Here is a 20,949-nt window from a genome sequence, read left to right on the forward strand (position 1 = left end):
TGCTTTTTCACGCATAAACTACTGTATGGATCTTGATGAAACTTTACAGTAATATAGCTTATACATCAGAATTACACATAAGCTATAATTTTTATGCGGGTGAAACCGCACAGCTAGTACATAATAATTATTATGTACTAGTACACACACAGCTAGTACATAATAATTATTATGTACTAGCTGTGCTAAAAAGTAGAATACTGTGGTTTACATACATATGCCATACTGGCTTTCCATAGCAACCTGCCGTTTAACAGATGCGTTCCACAAAACGTTGTACGATACGTATCCTGCATACGGACGCGATCTGCAAGTAATTAGAGAAAGCGTCGATACTAAATGTCTACTAAATGATAGAAGCAACAAAAAAAGTATAGGAATCAGCTACGTTTACCTTTTGTATCTACATACCTCAAAAACGATTCGAGTTTTGTTGCTTTAATTTTGTGGCCGAGATTATAATCCGAAAGGTGGCTCGCGCGCCATAGCACGCCAACGAGCGAGTCCAGTCTGAAGAGCGACGACCGCGCATGCGCTGCACCGTAAATAATGGCCACTTACGAAAATACGCGCGAAATAATTTACAAACATTATTCCCATATAATATTACTTGTTTGTTCCTTTTAAATAAAATTTATTATAAATTAGTATTAATTATCGTATAACCAAAGATTTAGTAAAATTTCAATTATGAAACGTATAAAATGTCTACGAATTATGTGAAATGTTTAGTGTTTATTTTGGTGATATTAATTTTATTTAATATGTGTGAATGTAAGAAGAAAGATGTGAAAACGAAGAAGAGAAAAGTGGACGGAAGTTATGTGCAGAAAGGTTCACTTGTACACGGGAGATCTATCAAAAACATCACTTCAAAAGAGCATGGTCGCGGATTTTTCGGCTCGGGTTAGTAACTTCCACAATTTTTTAAGAAATCAGACAAATCTGAGTATATAACCTATTTTAGATATTTTGTAGGTAATATTTTGGGAATTGCTTTATCATTCCACATTCCATCCTTAGGGTTAAGTTAATAAAAAAACAGGTAATCAGCTATGTTTTTATCTAGGGTTATCTTGTGTAATGTTTTTAGGTAAAACTTCGAACTCAATTAACAATTTCGTTGTTTTTGTTGAAATCGTGGAAGTTTTACACGATCTCGGTACAGTAATGACTTGCAACAATTTGTTCCATTTCTGAGGATCAAATAGTTTAATGAATAATAATTACAATATCCTAGGACAATTTACACAGCGCCATCTAGTCCCATTATAAACAGAACTTGTGTTATGGGTACTAGGCAACTTATATAAATACATGGATATATTTTTTTTGTAAATAAATACATATTATATATAGAAAACATTCAGACCGATACAAACAATCATACTCATGAATACAAATGTTTGTACCGTGTGACGAATCGAGTCCGTGAGTTAATAGTTTGAGAGTATAAGTGTTACATATATTTTAATCAAATCAAGTCAAATCAAAAATCATTATTTATGTAGCATATTTTAGTGGCTTATGAACGTCAAGATTTTGTATTAATATTTGTCCATACAGTCCAGTTCAGTGCAGTCCATTCATGAGACATTTGATAAGAACTGGCAAGAAACTTAACTTTATTTCTTTAAAGGAGTCTATGTCTAACGTTATATGAAAATCCGGTGCGTAAACAACTATTGCCACGTACATTTATCATTCAAGTAATCGTTTAGTGAGTAATAAATAGGCTTTACCCAATAACTAAATTAAATTATTTTATTAAATTCTTACTGTTGTAAAAATATAGATATGCAACTAAAAGTCAAGTGATGATTAGGGTCAAAAGAAGTTATAAATAAACATTTGCAAGTCTAAAGTAAAAGTAAAGTATCGAGAGCAATGAAAGTGCGAATTTTGTGAATTTGCATGTATATTCCGTAGCATTTTTCAAATTGGAAAGCAGACGAATTTGAATATTTTTCCAATATTTAAAAGGCACATTTTTCTAAACCAAAATATATTTCTTTTGCAAATAGAACAAAATAAAACTTATTATTCTAATACATGGGTTAGTTAGAAATCTATACATATAAATAAAATTGCAGTGTCTGTTTGTAATATTGAAATAACCGTTTTTTACTACATGCATATGAATATAAATACGGCACATACACCAAAATAACATTTTTTACAATTTTTGTCTGTCTGTCTGTTTGTTCCGGCTAGTCTCTGTAATGGCTGGACCGATTTTGACGGAACTTATTTGGCAGGTCGCTAATGTAACAAGGAGTAACTTAGCCTACTTTTATTTTAGAAAAACAAAGTTAAATTCGACGCAGACGAAGTCGCGGGAACAGCTAGTCTTTCTTAAAATACGAAAATCTCTATGTGTGAATGTTTGTTATCTTTGAAGACCAAAAGGTGAAATTATTCTTAATTTTAACTATACTGCGGACTTTTGATATACGACTGGTTTAGAAACAGCTTCTAAGCTGTGCTCTTGTTGGTGGAGCTCCCGCCACCTTTCACGATCTTCTATCAGTCTTTTTAGCTGTTGATACGACACGACTCCAACTTTTTCTTTAACTTGTCTAATGTAGCTGTGTCTTGGTCTTCCCCTACCTCTCTTTCCATCTATTTTCCTTCGGTATTATTAATTAGTTCATCATGTCACATCAAGTGCCCCAATATTTTTCCCCGCCTAATCATAAGAGTCTGTAATTACCTACAAACATGTATACAGATATTGTTGATTTGAACAATATGATCAACTAGAAATGTGTCTGCGATTGCATATAGCCCTTTACTTTATTTAAAAATAAAATTTCAAATTACAAAAATTGAACGTCAGGCACAGAACATCGATGTTATTTTATATACAATTTTGCACTACTCCTAGAACATTCCGTGACGTCATTATTAAAATCAACATACAATAAAATCTAAATATTCTTTTTATTTCAATTTAAAACAAATCAACCACTGCAATATTCCTCCAGCAAACAAAATGAAATCGCATCAATTCCAGTAAGTATTAAATTCTACATTCTTATCTACAGTATCAAATTGTTACTGTTAAAAGTTACTATGCTTTGATGTACGGTTGGATTAGAAAACATTAAAACTTTTACCGTTTATAAGTTGTTTTGTAGCCGCTTAATATCTATTACTATTTGCTATCTAAAATGCAGTAAACTAGTGAGTTACACCGGTGTGGTATGTTATGGTAGGTACACGTTGATAATGTAGCCAACCTACAAGTAAAATTATATAGTATCACACAACGTTATATAACTCTATATATATGTAGTCATCAAACAGGACATTACACTATATGTTATTAAAAATTATAATATGTAATTAAAAACCTTAAAAAATATAGTAAAATAATTACATTTGTCAAATGTTTTTTGAGTATGTCTATAACAAACAAATACAAGAAATTAAAACTTTCCTCTTTATAATATAAGAATAAACTAACTACCAACCCTGGCTTCACACGTGAGTAATTACTTACTCATACTGCAATTTTCAAATGTCAAACTGTTTATGACTTAATACTGTAACTACACTCTACAGATAATAAAGTAAACAAGCTACTCAACTGACATCACACGAATGAAAAGATTGTAGGGATCTCTATTAGTTAGTACCTTTCTATAGGTGTAGGTGATTTCATTTTAAATCGATTAAGTATTTTCATGATAAACAAACAGTCAAAATATTTCCTGTTTCTAATAGAAGTTTATTATAAAATCCCGCAAAGCTAGTAAGGCTAGTTCTTCATACATGTTTAATAAGGATATGACGACTCCACTTGATCCCCTCAGTGAGGTCAGCAACCAGTCTCTGTTGATTGGTAACCAGGGTTGCCAACCTTAAAACATTTAGGTGACTACTTCAAATGTTTTAGGCAGTATTACGCGAAATAGTTTCTGCATCATCACATATAGTAGAGAACAATTCACCAAAAATGTTAGCAAATATTTTAAAATAAAAAAAGCGAAAAAAATAATAAATAACGTTTTTTATATATTTTTATTCTTGTAAAATTTACTTTAAATTTTATATTTGATATATTTTTAATTTAATTCAGATATTTTTCACGTTTAAACTACTGTTAAACTAGGGACATCGCAGGTCTAACTTTAGACCATAGACCAATCACGGTTTAGAGATAAATTTCATTTTGTAATAAGGAATACTTTGGTCGATGGTTTATTACTAGTGCTCAACCAGATTTATCTTTTGGTAATAAGACAGTTAGCCTTATAAAAAAATCAAAGATCTGATAAAGTCTGGTATATTTCCCAAATTTGGCTTTCTAACCTTGTCGTACTACTGTACTGTACAGGCTAATCAGAAATGTATTTTTGTAATTTAAATTATTTAAATTTATAGTTTTTTAATAGGACATTCTTGTATATACTTCAGGTCTTATTCTATAGTTTTTCTTTTACCTATACACATAAAATTCATCCCCCGTCCAATTCAAACGGGGATTGATATTACGACGGCCTGAGCCGTGGTTCCTAGCGGTGCCCTCAGACTAAAGTCGTATCCGTCAGGCGGGAGTTGGCCTTCGGCCGCTCCATAAGTCCTTCCGCGGGTTTGGAGTGCCATCTGTACTCGAACCTTATCGTCCGGCGAAGCTGTAAAGGCCAGCAGCGGCCAACAGCATTAGAGTAGTCGTTACGTATGTTATTTTATTAACGTGTTCTGTATACGTATAATTAGTAAAAATCGCGGGATCTTACCACGTTTTATTTTTATCGAGTTTTCGATACATCGGCAGTGTTTCAACTGCCATGATCACGGCTAAACTGAAGAGCAGCGGGTAGGTGGTAAATAAAATCGTTTTTATGGGCAGACATATTCGTTTCACACGTTTTCGTCTGTTGCTAGTATTGAAGATCCCGAGATTTTTACTATTTATACGTATACAGAACACGAATGAAATAGAATAATGAATGCGTCAAATTTAAAACAGTGTATATGTTATGACCGTAATTTAGTACAAACTTGTTCTAATTTGAAAATGTTCTCGTAACGAAGGTCAAAAATCTCATACAGTTAGCATCCCTGCTGTGGTGCTACATACGTGGACTAATTAGATCTGTAAACGTTTTTCTACAGAACGGAGGTTGCTATAAAGTAAATAATTGATTTTTTATTCAGTACTTGCTGTGTCCTCGAATTTGTGACGATATCGGTGGTCTAGCGGTTTAGCACACCGCCTTACCTCCGCTGTTCGCGGGTTCGGTTCCTCGTACGGTAGAAATTGTGTATTTATGAGTATGATTGTCTATATTCATCTGTGTATTTAATATATATGTTGTGTATGCATTTCCAGAAAAATAAATTGAAGTATTTAGCTGTGCCCGCGACGTTGTATAAGCTCTTGTTTTGTTATTGTAAAGTTTGATTAAAATACATTTAGTAGTTTTTGCGTGAAAGAGTAACGAACATCCATCCATAATTACAACATTTCGAGTTTATAATATTAGTAAGATCAGTATTAGTTGCCTAGTACCCATAACACTAGCTCTTCTCAGCTTGGGACTAGATGGCGCTGTGTGAATTGTCCTGAGATATTATTATATAACAATTTTTGCGAAACTATATGTGTTACCTTTATATGAATAAACGACCGAACGTATCTTAATGAAATTTGACGTGAAGATAGACAATGTGATGAGAACTGACGTAGGATATGTTATTATTATGTGTATTTTAAAAAGGCAGGTTATATAAAAGCAGCAGATTAGCAGTCCAGGCCAAGGCTATAGCTAACGTTCTTGAATAAAATAATATTGCGACTTTAAATTGAGATGTAAGCTATCCTATCTTTCAAGTTTGATCAAATTGCACACAATGTGCAAATTAAATTTACAATCGGTTCAGCACTTTAGAAGTCCATCAGACAAACGACGTGACTTGTAATTTTTATATATTAAGATATATACATATAAAAGCACTGAGACTAATGCATACAGTATTTTCATATTCGATGAACAAACCACGAGCGTCGGAAAGAAAGTAATAAAGAAATGTAATATATTGAAATTTCCAATGCTGTACAGAAAAAAGCAAGAATTACAAGTTACGATGTAGGTATGTAATACTGACCGACAGATGTTACTTGACCCAATAAAACCAGTTTACTGTAGCCCCATCCTGCAGAGGTTCCACATGTTTATGTAATTTATTAATGTGCTCGTCCTAGTTACCTTATATACCCACCATACCTCGACCTCGATGGTCTGGGGTTAGCATACCATCTCACTTCCCATGGTCGCGGGTTCGATTCCTTGAATAGTACAAAAATTGTTATTCATTGTTTATATTGGTCTGGGTATTTCCAATGGATGATAATGGAATAGTGTGCATGCTTACGCTAGCGGTTTACGTTGGCGGGGCACCAGTGGAGGATGATAAGGTGAGCGTGAGTTCAGATCAGTTAAGCCATCGTAAGAAATTTACCATGAACTTATCACGATGGTTACCATGGTAAACTGCGTGGAGGTCAACCTGACATGGTATATTGCTAGCAGTGGCTTCATTAGTCCACATTACTAACATTCCTCTGCCCTACATACATAATATACGTAGAATATATATATATTTTAATATTTAAAGTAATATCTGACGCTTTCTTTGTGGAGACATCCTTTTAGCCTGTTTTATCTTATATATAAAATTCTTGTGTCACAGTTTTCGTTCCCATACTCCTCCGAAACGGCTTGACCGATTCTCATGAAATTTTGTGAGCGTATTGAGTAGGTCTGAGAATCGGCCAACATCTATTTTTCATCCCCCTAAATGTTAGGGATATTTTAAGGCAAAACAACGTTTGCCGGGACAGCTAGTTAGTATATAAAATACTTAGGAATACATATACAGGATAGTGTATGTACATTCCACAGTATTGTTTTTAATTTACGTAGGATATATCTACATATATTCAACAAAAAATATTTAATTATTTATAACAGTTGTCCAGAACCCATAGCACAAGCTTTGGGACTAGATGGAGCTGTGTGATTTCTGCTGGGTAACCTAAGTCTGCGAGTCAATTTGTTTTATCAAATCTAAGCAAAATATCTTCAAGTTGATATTTTTTAATTTATTTTAAGAAAGATTTTTGTAAGTTATGAATGCGGTTAAGGTCACGTAAGATATACAATTTTCTTAGGTATACCAGTAGTAATAAGGCATATTGCGTTTGCAGCGAAGGTATCTGATGTACCACCTGATGAGTGAAAGGTATTGAGTGTTTTATAAGGAAAATTACGAAAATAATTGAAAATGCTACTAATACGATATTGATATTATCTATCTATAGATAGTTATAAAAAAGAATATGTCAAAATTGTATGATCATAAAATTTAAAAATAATATAAAAATCTGACAAGGAGTTCGCAACAGGCTCCGTCTATATAAAATGTATATTTTTACATCTATACACATAAATAAAATTGGAGTGTCTGTTTGTAATATTGAAATAACCACTTTTTACTACATGCATATGAATATAAATACGGTATATACACCAAATAGCATTTTTTACAATTTTTCTCTGTCTGTTTGTTCCGGCTAATCTCTGAAATAGCTGGACCGATTTTGACGGGACTTTTTTTGGCAGGTAACTGATGTTAGGCTACTTTTATTTTAGAAAAATAAACTTAAATTCCACGTGGACGAAGTCACGGGAACAGCTAGTAAAATATATATCCTAAGTGAGATCATATATGTACAGCAATACGGTAGCTAGCCTTGTATTAATAGATAATGCTTTAGAGACAAGGGAAGCGCGTGATAAGGGTGTAATCAAAATAATTCATGAATTCATACTATTTACTATTACAAAGGCGATAGTGTCTGTCTGTCTGGTGGTCAAAAAGTCGTGGTTACTGCATTATAAATTTGACTCTTTTTATTTAGACTTTAAAATAAAATATTAGAGTTGAATTTCCAAAATTTATAACGATGATACTAGTATCAAAAAACATCAGATGGCAATTGTGAGTAGCTATGACGTGGTCTGGTGTTTTGAGTAGTCATGCTCACTAAAATGTCCAGACTTGTGGCGGCGTGGTGGGCCGGGTCATTGGGCTCTAAAATATGGTCGAGCGCAGTGATGGCTGGCTCATCCGTCATACTCGTGAACGGGTGCTGCTTGTAGGGACTGGTCTGCTCTAATCACTATGACTGATTTCCTCTTATTAATTGTTTAACCAGTTGGTTATGTATTCAATATTTTTTTCTTTTTAAGTATTTAATTGAATTAGTGCTAATCGGTGGTTTGTATTCACACACTTAAACTTAAATTGTAAGTAAGAATAAATTATTTAAAAGAGCAACACACAAGTTTCTTGCTTGTTCTTCTTGTGATGAGACAGCATTCCGAATGAGCGGTAGATTAAAAAAAAAAAAAAATGTTATGACTATTCAAAAGTGCTTCAATGTAAGTTTATTTGAATAAATGATTTTCTATTCTATTCTATTCTATTCTATTCTATTGTATTAGTATTTTTTTTATGATTACTTTAATGCTATTGGCCGCAGCTGGTCTTTATAGTTTCACCGGACGATAGGAGGCAAGTACAGATGGCACTCCAAATCCGAGAAAGAATTTATGGAGCGGCTGGAAGCACCGCTAGGGGTTCGAACCTCGTTTGAATTGGACGGGAAACCGATCGGAGTGGAATTGTATTAGTGTACGATTATGACAATCGGTTTGTATTATATAAAATTTTTCTTTTGTTTTTATCCCAAGTATGTCATTAAGGGCAATTAATACCTTAATACAAACCACAAACTTTGTATGTTTATTCTAACATTGCCAGACCAGCACGCATCTCTCGACGCTCCAGTAATATGTTGGTACCACCACGATTTTAAAAAAAACTACCTTTACACTCTGTTCCATCAATATTTATAATACTAAGTTTGTAGACATAGATCCTTTTTGTTGGACCTTAAAAAGAAACCATACGAAATCCTAAAGTAGCCCTTTTTATTGTTATCCTTATGATGTATTGTGTTATTCAATTTTTATTTTTTTGTTTTAAATTTATTGCATTATTTTGCAAACTTGTAGTATTTATTTTATTTCACTAGGCGCACTATATAATTATGTAAAAATTTTCGGCATTCAGTATCTATTGTAAAAATACTTTTATTTGTAAATATATATTAATATACTAATAATAATATATTTACCCAACGACTGTCTGTCGCCAAAATAAAGATAAAAAAAAATATAATGTAAAAACTTGACGTTCATAAGCGGATAAAATATCCTACATGAATAAATGATTTTTGAATTTGATAAAAGAACATTGCAGACAAAAATGTACGAGTTCATTAATATTCATACAAGTAGCATATATGATTGAGTGATTTGGATCTTCGAAGTAATCGTAGTTTGTACAGAGTGTACAAACAGGTTTTTTTTTATAGAACCAATGTAATAAAGCGGTCGACGGAACTTGTTTTATTCGGTAGACAAAATGAATACATACAGACTTCTATTCAAATGGTTTATAAATATTAAATAGTGAATTGTACATTTCTATACAAATAAGGGGTTTTCTAACGACTTTGCCCTATTGGTTGGAATATATATTATGTATTTTTTTATTTTATATAACTATTATGAATATAATTATATATGTGATTGATAGAGTACTCGATTTTTTCTGTACTTTCCAAAAGATGACTCATAGATAATGCTAGTAACATTAAGTTTTATTATTACATAAAATTTTAGTAGTTAATAAAGTTTACGTGAAATAATAAGAGCGACTTGAGGAAACATATAAGGGGGATATGTTTTCTCAAGTCAAATACTTTTGACATATTTCATGATAATGGGTTTAGCTAATTTTTGGTATATGTATATTAGTATATATTAAAATCTATACCGTTAATATAATATTTAGAGAAGAAATGTCTGCGATTGTCTCATCTACAGTCTCTATTTTTATGGCATAGAAGTTATTCAGACTCTCCTGTGACTTATACATCTTCTCTCATATTTCTGCCTTTATGGCAGAGACGTTATCGAGACTATCCTATCACTTGTTCTTCTCTTTGTCATATTATTAGGATTAATAACTTTTTAGGTGTTACCACACAGATTGTAAACTTTAATACTACCCTCGTATAAAAACAAAAGTGAATTAGTATATTCCAATCGTGCAACCCACAAAAGTACGTCAAAATACAAACCAGTTTGCTGCGAATTAATTATGAGCATGCGCCCATAATATGTTTCTGACACAAATATTCCTTAAAGCTGCCCACGGACGGTACGATTGGTAGAGCCGATCGGTATAATCGATTTCTCTTCACCCGAACGAGGAATTTGGTTATAACATACTTTTTCCACTCGGTTTTTAATTGACAAATCTTTTTAATCGCTTCTAATAATAGTGAATTACGAATTACATAAACTGAACAGTAGTGTGAGGAATTTCATTATAACATCCTATTTTCACTCACTGTTCTTTAGTTCATCATCAGCCCACTGCAGTCCACTGCTGGACATAGGCCTTGAAGGCACGCCACTGGGCACGATCTTCAGCCCTTCTCATCCAGTTACTACCCGCAACCCTATGTATATCGTCGCTCCACCTAGCTGCGGGGTGTCCTTTAGTTCTTTAGTTGACAAGTCATTATATTCGCCGATTGTAATAGATCCACTATTTACTACGAATTACATAATATATTTATTGTGGGGACTGATTGGTTTTAAAAGTGGAGACTCTACCAATTACCACTCATATGAATTAGTTAAGACACACGCAATTTGATCGGCATAAAGTTTTGTGTAGTATACCAAATAAAACAGTTTTCCATAAGAGTGCCTTTAACTCGCACTATAAAACACCCTGAGATCCTGACGCCCATATCTGGCGCCCATACTATTAATTAGAAGAAACTTAAGAGAGTAGAGGGCCTACCAAAGTCCATACCAAAACTCGACTCTTATAGTAACTCCATAAATTACAAGAACTTCTATTATTTATAGAAAATCTATCAATAAGTAGGGACTAGGGAGCCTACAAGCAAATACATAGAGCATGTACTAACTAAAGCATCTACCAATTAGAGTACGTACGAATTTGTAGTTGATGGTGAATGCTACCTTATCAATTAGTACAATGTACAATATCTCAACACTCTTTCTATTGACTCTTTCTATCACCTGTCAAATCGAGACGTGAATAGACAGCTTTACACTACTGATATATTCTACACGGCTAACAAACGTAGGTCACTTCATTATCATTCTATACTGTATTTTGATGGTAACAAGCTGCCTTTCGCTGTTCTATTTGTTTTATTGAATGAATACAGATTCACTCTTACACTATGAGTACGAATATTCCACAATGAGAAGGTTTGAATCTAGTTTGATTACATTTTATTCATAGAAATGTTGTCTAATATATTTTTTACTAACATTACAAAATTACTTTTTAAGTAACTAATTCAAGTAGGACATAATAATATAGTTAACTAGCTTACCCGCGCAAATTACATTATCCGCCCAATTTACATAATATTTTTTTAAACTATAGCCTTTATGTTATTCTGATTTATAAACTATGTTACTGTAAAGTTTCATCAAATTCGGTTCAATACTGATTACACTACTGCTTTCGCAATAGCATATTCTGATCACTAATCTAGCAAATATGAATTTAAAAATAAATCTGTATATCAAAATATAAAAATAAATCTGTAAATATGTGCAACATTTATTTGAAAAGAATACAAGAAGTCTCATCTCGAAATTATTTCGAACTGACCGTAGATTTGACATATCAAAGAGTCTGACCAACATGAATAAAGATAATGTGAATTTTAATTTGAAATCTGCTTATATTGCGACTGCGTGAATTGTCTTTTTCATATGATAATTAACACATAACCATCTTTTAAATGTATTTCAAAACTGATTGATCGACACATTTAATGATGCTACCATCTTGCCACGCTTCGGTATTGATAGTATTAAGTCATACCCATATTAAAGTCTGCCCATTTGACTGACGTTGCTTAGAATTATTAATTCAGAAACTAGCCTCAAGAGCGATGTTATCGCTGCCTGACCCATATTTGCGGTATATGATTACGCCCGGTTCATTGGTAGGTGATCAGGATTCAAAACCGATTGATACATTTCCATCGGGCATTAACTGTATTTAATGTCTATGTAGATTGTGATCTAGTTTTCTAATGAAGCGTATATCAGTTGCAATTCACTTTTGAATGTTATTTTATTCAAAAGAGCAACACACGAGTTTTTTGCTCATTCTTCTTGTGATGAGTCTGGGTTCCGAATGAATAGAATAGAAAATCCTTTTTTCAAGTAAACTTAATTTAAGCACTTTTTAATAGTCATAACATTTTTTTCAATCTACCGCTCATTCAGAAAGCTGTCTCATCACAAGAAGAACGAGCAAGACACTTGTTCTCTTTTTATTTAAAAGAGTCCTTGTAAGTTTACATTTACAAGTCGAAACGTGTGAATACAAACTACCAGCTAGCACTAATTAATGAGTGGTAGAATAAAAATATGGCTATTCGAAAGTGCTTGTACTGTGTTTATTTGAATTAAGATTATTTCTATTTCTATTATAGACGACGTGTATTTTTTGTAATGCATGAATATGGGATGGAGGCGTCATCTGCGCTAACGGTTTACGCTGGAACCAGTGGAGGATGATAGGATGCGAAGGTCATTACGATGTAGTAGGTTTAATGTAATGAGTATGAGTTCAGGTTAGTTTACCCATCGTGGCGAATTCATCTGGAATGAACTACGATGATTCCCAGCAGGTCGCTTATACATCTTTACATAGTATATAACAAAGTCGCCTGTTCACTTATGTCTTTTAAATCTTTTAAACTATGCAGCGGATTTTAATGCAGTTTTTTAGTAATAGATAGATGAAGGATTATATGTATAATACATGCGTGTTACAAGTCGAGAAATTCAAAGATATAATGCATCCGTGCGAAACCTAGACAGCTAATATAACCTTATTATTAATATTATTGTGGTATAGTGATGCAAATCAGCACGTTCAGTAAAAGATTGTGCGAGTGTACGTTTTGTATAACGACACGTAGGTCACGCAGTACCTCATATATACATATAGTTTATGTAATTAGTGTTAGCTAGAGTATTCAAGATGTAACAGTTAAATATACAAGTTACACCCTACTGTGTGTGTTTACTCTCACCACCGCTCCTGTCATCACATGGCGACCGTGACAAAGAAGCTGCATAAATGGATCAAGATCAGACTATACTCTGAAGATCTTCGGGCAGCAAAGAGGTATAAATTATTTATCCTCAATATATTGTACGGTGGAAATTAATGTTCCTAGGCCATCGGTGTCCAATATCCTCAAATTGAGGTTCACCGCATACCTGTGCCTAAAAAATTGATTGAAGCATCCATATATGGAAGTATAAAGATAGAATAAAAGGGTGCTAGCGGTCTACAAATGTTGTAGTGATTATTGTGCCGTGATTAGTGTCATTTTTTAATGACATTTTAACGTGTTTGGTGCAGTGAAAATATAATTAAGGCCCATATTAAGGGGTATATAATATTTGATTGTGTATTTAAATTTAAGTCACTTATTTTGAACAGGAAGTAGGCAAACTGTGACAGGCCACTTACACAATTTTTTAAAGAATTTTATATTAGTCTGTATATTTTTAAAATGGCCACATTTGATTTAAAAACAGCTTTATTGCTATTACCTATAGTGAATCGGGATGAGGAAATTATAAAAAGCCTTTTAGACGGCATTGAATTTTACAAAACCATCCTCAGGCCTGATGATCACCCCTTACTAATAAATTTTATATTAAAGACGAGACTTTCTAGTTGTGCCAAATTAAAATTAAAATCAAACTACGATAATATTAATAATTTAACGGAGGATATAAGAAAAATTCTATTACCAAGTAAATCGTATACATTCATTTTAACGCAACTACAAAAATGTAGGCAGGGTAATAGAACAATTTTAGAGTTTGGGGATGAAATTGAAAGGTTGTTTGTTGAATTAACAATTGCCCAAGCGGGGGGTTTGAACACCGCGTATGATATTCTATTGCCCATAAATGAGAATATTGCAATTAGGCAATTTGCATACGGGCTAAACGATAGTAGGTTGACAATGTATATAATATGTCGAAAAATATCAAATTTACAAGAAGCTGTCAAAACAGCAATAGAAGAGGAGGAATTCATTCCTAAGAACTTCCAAACGTGTTTAATAAATAAAATAAATTATGACGCACGCGAATTTGATCGCAGAACAAATCAAAGTCAAGCGAAGCGTAATAATACTAAGGCGCGAAGTCAGCAAAATACAATAATGCATAGTAAAGAAGGTCGCGCAGTTTGTTATAGTAAGCATATGAATTACGTCAAAGCGTCAGCTGATAGTAGGAATAGCGATAGAAAGACATCGTTAGATTTTGTTCATGGAAATAAGAATACCGAAATTTTAGCTTTTAACACAAATAATGTAGTTAAATTTAATTGTTTTAATAATGATATATTTTTGATAGCAGACTCAGGAGCATCAATGTCAGTTTTAAAGTATGATTGGTTAAAAAATTTGCCTTCAATTAAGATCCATAAAGATAACGCTATAATAAAAGGCGTTTGTGGTAATCTAGAGGCAATGGGATTTGTTTACCTGAATCTTGAATATCAGAAACTGCAATTTAGACAAAAGTTTTATGTATTTAAAGAATTACAGTGCAGTTCCCATGGTATATTAGGAGAAGATTTTTTAATACAATTTAAAGGTATTATAAATTTTGAATTGGGCTGTTTAAGTGTAAAGCCCCACGGATCACTTGATAGGGTCCAAATACCTTTTCAAAAAAGAGAAAATGGTATAAAATATGTTAATTTTCCTAATAAAAGGAAAACTGATTATATTGTGGAAAATGGAACAGCGGACCAATTGTCGAAAATAATTGTAACGTCCGATAAGTTAAAAAAATTAAACTCATGCTGTTCAAGCGTTATTACGCAAGGTCCAATTAAGAAAGTTAATAAATGTTCTCAAGTGAAAGTAAAACCTAGTCCATCAAAGATGGCAGAAATTACTACAAAATCACAGTTTCGTGTGAAATTAAATATTTGTAATAAGGAGACATTAGGAAAAGTGTTAGGTATGCATAATATGCATGATAGTGCGTGCAATGTATTTCTATCTGGATCTATAATATATTTAAATCAAACATCTCTATTAACAAAGGTGGGCGTAGATAAATCATTAAGAGAACTTGTAGAGATATGCAAGGATCATAATATTATGGAAGTTATAATTATTAAAAATATGTACAATAAGTCTTAAGTTAATAAGTTTTGTCGGTATATACAGAAATATGATGAGTTTTTACAATTATGTAGGTATACTGTAAAATGTATAGATAAGTATAGTAAGTCAATAAGTACAGATAATGAAGTGAGCATTGTCACATTGGCCAATAATGTAAAGCATAAAATTTCTTAAAATTGTTATAGAGTAAAAGGCCTAATTTTAATTTTTGGTTACTACTTGTTTAGTAGAAAACAAGATCTGTTAGATGATGACGAATATGTATTAACAATACAATGTAATTATAACAGTTTGTAATTTATTTGTACTCAGGTATGATGATATACCTTGAGAAATTGTTGAGTTAAATTAATCCTTAGTGCTGTTTTTTTTGTCTTTTTGTATGTTTAAATAATAAAAATTGTCCTTGTAATGTTAAACTTTCAGAGGGAGGGGACACCCTCACCATAGACACCCTACTTTTCAGGGGAGGTGTGGTATAGTGATGCAAATCAGCACGTTCAGTAAAAGATTGTGCGAGTGTACGTTTTGTATAACGACACGTAGGTCACGCAGTACCTCATATATACATATAGTTTATGTAATTAGTGTTAGCTAGAGTATTCAAGATGTAACAGTTAAATATACAAGTTACACTCTACTGTGTGTGTTTACTCTCACCACCGCTCCTGTCATCACATTATAAATCCAAAACTTTGTGAGTATGGATGGATGTTTATTACTCTCTCACACAAAAAACTACCTACTGAACGGATTACGATGAAACTTTATAGTAATATGATATTAGAAAAATGTATATAAAATATGATTTATATAAAACTTTTACAGAATTTGTGGTTCCATTGTTTTTTTAAAGAAATATTCGTATCTAGGACAAAGTGATTCATATTACCAGACCTACTAACAAACTGTTAAAATCCATTTGAAAGCGAAACTGTAGACACGTCTAGCTGAAATAACGACTGAAATGAGTAAAGTAGACCAACTTTCTCTTTTTTTTATTTTTTTGTGTACCTAACTACCTTTGTTACTTAATTGCTGTAGGTTGTAAATAAAGTATATTCTACTTATCAATCTAGATCATCTTTAAGATATAACAGGTGAAAGCGGATTTAATAGAGTTTTCAAAATTGCCTATTGTCAGTTTAAATTTCTTACACATTTTATTTCTGTAATTATGTATATTTTAAGGATTTGAATGATACATTTTTATTCAAGAAGTTTGTTCCTTATTAATATTGGAAAAATTAGAATTTAATTTGTTATGTGTATCTGTACTTTAATTTTTCTAAATGATATGTAGACGACGATTGACTTTTTTTGGCAGGTAGCCGATGTAATAAGGAGTAACTTAGGCTACTTCTATTTTAGAAAAATAAAGTTAAATTCCACGCGGACGAAGTCGCGGGCATAGCTAGTATAAACTAAAATTGGCGTAGTGTGTAGTAAAACTTTGATGTATTACTTGTATGATTAAGGAGGTTCGATTCTTGTAGGTAGTTTCTATTTGTCTGTCTTGCCAATACTTACAATTTCCTTCCATTACCACATTCCCGTATAATCAATACAGTAGCTGTGTCATTGCTTATTTAGCCGCTTGAACAATAAACTTTACAAGTCGACCTGTGTACAATTACTTCTCTGTGTGTATTTACAATTACTTCTTGGCTGCCATTTGTTATTTCTAACTCAGGGCTAACAATAGATAGTAAAGTAGTTAACATTACTTTACTTACTATCAATTGTCAACCCTGAGGTAGACAATTATAAATTTATTTTATTTACTACCTGTTCCCGCGACTTCGTCCGCGTGGAATTTAAATTTTTTTTTTTAAAATAAAAGTAGCCTAAGTTACTCCTTATTATATAGTTACCTGTCAAAAAAAGTCCCGTCAAAATGGGTCCAGCCATTTCAGAGATTAGCCGGAACAAACAGACAGACAGACAAACCAAAATTGTAGAAAATGTCTTTTTGGTGTATGTTCCGTATTTATATTCATATGCATGTAGTAAAAAACGGTTATTTCAATATTACAAACAGACACTGCAATTTTATTTGTATGTAGAGGTATAATCTTTATTGGACCAGGAAAATATAATCTTTATTGGACCAGGAAAATTACATTAATAGAGTAACTAAAATTAAGAGTACAAAAGGCGGTCTTATCGCTTACGCAATCTCTTCCAGACAACCTTTGGGTACAGGAGAAAGGACAATTTTTTTTTATTAAAGTAGAAAGGAGAAAATACAAAAAAAAAAGATTAAAATAGAATTTATTACAGCACATCATAACACAACAATGTCGATAATCACAATAACATAATAAAAGAGTGAACTGGAGGTAAAAAGTCAAAGCAAGATGTAAAAAGTCATTTGTTTGACTCTCTGACTATACACCTATTTTTGCCGCTAATCAGTTTATGTAAGTTGTATTTCACTTTGAAGGAAGATATGGTAGTCAAATTATAGAGTGCGGAGCCGTTTCCTTAGTCCAATTCATTTTGTGATTTTTTTCGGACTACTCTAATGCTGTTGGCCGCAGCTGGCCTTTATAGCTTCACCGGACGATAGGGGGCTGCGAGTGTAGATGTCACTACAGACCGCGGTAGGACTTCTGGAGCAGCTGAAGGCCAACTTCCGCCTGACTGATACTACTTTAGTCTGAGGGCACCGCTAGGGGCTCGAACCTTGGCTCATGCCATCGTAATTTCGATCCCTATTTGAATTGGAAAAGGGATCGATCCGAAGGGTTTTATGCTGTCTGTCTGTGTCTGTGGTCAATATCCTTCGCTCATAGTGAACTGTGTCACTACAGACCGCGGTAGGACTTCTGGAGCAGCTGAAGGCTAACCCGCCTGACTGATACTACTTTAGTCTGAGGGCACCGCTAGGGGCTCGAACCTTGGCTCATGCCATCGTAATTTCGATCCCAATTTGGATTGGAAAAGGGATCGATCCGAAGGGTTTTATGCTGTCTGTCTGTGTCTGTGGTCAATATCCTTCGCTCATAGTGAACTGTGTTTAGGACTTCTGGAGCAGCTGAAGGCTAACCCGCCTGACTGATACTACTTTAGTCTGAGGGCACCGCTAGGGGCTCGAACCTTGGCTCATGCCATCGTAATTTCGATCCCTATTTGAATTGGAAAAGGGATCGATCCGAAGGGTTTTATGCTGTCTGTCTGTGTCTGTGGTCAATATCCTTCGCTCATAGTGAACTGTGTCACTTAGGATGAAGGCTATTTTATACTACTTTAGTCTGAGGGCACCGCTATCAGTAATTTCGATCCCAATTTGGATTGGAAAAGGGATCGATCCGAAGGGTTTTATGCTGTCTGTCTGTGTCTGTGGTCAATATCCTTCGCTCATAGTGAACTGTGTCACTACAGACCGCGGTAGGACTTCTGGAGCAGCTGAAGGCTAACCCGCCTGACTGATACTACTTTAGTCTGAGGGCACCGCTAGGGGCTCGAACCTTGGCTCATAGTAATTTCGATCCCTATTTGAATTGGAAAAGGGATCGATAGGGTTTTATGCTGTCTGTCTGTGTCTGTGGTCAATATCCTTCGCTCATTGAACTGTGTCACTACAGACCGCGGTAGGACTTCTGGAGCAGCTGAAGGCTAACCCGCCTGACTGATACTACTGTCGTCTGAGCGCACCGCTCGGGGCTCGAACCTTGGCTCATGCCATCGTAATTTCGATCCCAATTTGGATTGGAAAAGGGATCGATCCGAAGGGTTTTATGCTGTCTGTCTGTGTCTGTGGTCAATATCCTTCGCTCATAGTGAACTGTGTCACTACAGACCGCGGTAGGACTCTTGAAGGCTATGACTGATACTATAGTCTGAGGGCACCGCTAGGGGCTCGAACCTTGGCTCATGCCATCGTAATCGATCCCAATTTGGATTGGAAAAGGGATCGATCCGAAGGGTTTTATGCTGTCTGTCTGTGTCTGTGGTCAATATCCTTCGCTCATAACTGTGTCACTACAGACCGCGGTAGGACTTCTGGAGCAGCTGAAGGCTAACCCGCCTGACTGATACTACTTTAGTCTGAGGGCACCGCTAGGGGCTCGAACCTTGGCTCATGCCATCGTAATTTCGATCCCTATTTGAATTGGAAAAGGGATCGATCCGAAGGGTTTTTTGATGTCTGTCTGTGTCTGTGGTCAATATCGTTCGCTCATAGTGAATTGTTCCAATATTTATCACCTGATTGGTATAGGGAAGTCATTTTATTTGCCATTATTTGACATCAACAGAATTTAAGAACAAAATAAAATCATATTTCGAACAACATCCTTTTTACAATGTGACGGAATATCTGAATTCCAATGTACAATTATGACATTTTCCATTAAGTGACTTTTATTACTATGTTATATATTATTTAATTTATTATTTTGAATACTTAAAATTGTAATTGTGACATAATTATCTTAAAAATGTAATCACTATTGACATGCTGATGTGTAACGAGATTTGTTACATTTGTGAATAAAGTAATATGAAATATGAAACATTTCAATTATAAAAAACCTCTGAAGATATCCGTAATTCGGTTGGATCCTATGTTGTTTGTGAAAAATCTGTACTATTATTATCATTTTATATAGGTATATTATATTGTATTAGGTTAGGTACTACAATAGGTTAGGTACCGTTCAACAGCACTGTACGTAGATTTATCGATATATCCTGACCTTTTAGATGCCCTCAAGAAAATTTCCTATTCCTTAATTGAACATAACGAGTTAAGTGCTTATAAAGTTGGAAGTTTATGTTTTTAGGATTCTGGTACAGCCCGTTTCAAAGTTATATGTATAGATGTAATGGGTGTAGATAATGTTATCTTGAATGTTAATAAATATTGTAATGGATTGTTTATTAATTTTAAAGCTAATTATTATAATATTCTCAACTTTTGGACATTGCAACATAATATTGTTAATTGCACATGTGTTACACACTACTAGCTATGCCACACTGTTGGGTTAACTGGTAGAGATATCTTTCAGAGATAAGTCCACTTTTGCTCACTCTGTATATATTTAAATTTACAACTGTATTTAAAAGTGCAATAAAGAATATATATCTTATATATAAAATTCTCGTGTCACAGTTTTGGTTCCCATACTCCTCCGAAACGGCTTGACCGATTCTCATGAAATTTTGTGAGCGTATTGAGTAGGTCTGAGAATCGGCCAACATCTATTTTTCATCCCCCTAAATGTTAGGGGTAGTCCACCCCTAATTTTTTATTTTATTTTAATGCAAAACAACGTTTGCCGGTACAGCTAGATATATGTATTATAATATTTAATTTAATACGTAACAACTTATATATTTCAGCAACACATGAAACAGCTCCTATTGCCAACTTCCTATGTTATTTTTTATTTCTTATTTTGCGTATTAATTTTAATTTGTTTTGTAATGTTGACAATAAATGAATTATCTATCTATCTATCTTAAAAGTCTTTTCTATGTACTGGAAAGTGAAAATCGTCGACTACAGGGTACAGGTATGGGAGGGTAGCAATGAGTAGTAGCACAGATAACAT

General features: G+C 33.6%; 1 protein-coding gene across 1 annotated transcript in view; it reads left to right on the forward strand.

Moving 5' to 3' along the window:
* Positions 1-571: 571 nt before the first annotated feature.
* Positions 572-20,949, forward strand: part of LOC131848804 (uncharacterized) — a 70,586-nt gene continuing 50,208 nt past the window's right edge. The window contains exon 1 of the mRNA XM_059198739.1: positions 572-906. Coding sequence (XP_059054722.1) covers positions 705-906 — 202 coding nt within the window. The 5' untranslated portion in view covers positions 572-704. The remainder of the gene's footprint in view (positions 907-20,949) is intronic.

The sequence above is a fragment of the Achroia grisella genome, unplaced genomic scaffold, assembly GCF_030625045.1.
Source record: "Achroia grisella isolate CSIRO2021 unplaced genomic scaffold, CSIRO_AGI_Agris_v1 utg592, whole genome shotgun sequence".
Lineage (NCBI taxonomy): Eukaryota > Metazoa > Arthropoda > Insecta > Lepidoptera > Pyralidae > Achroia > Achroia grisella.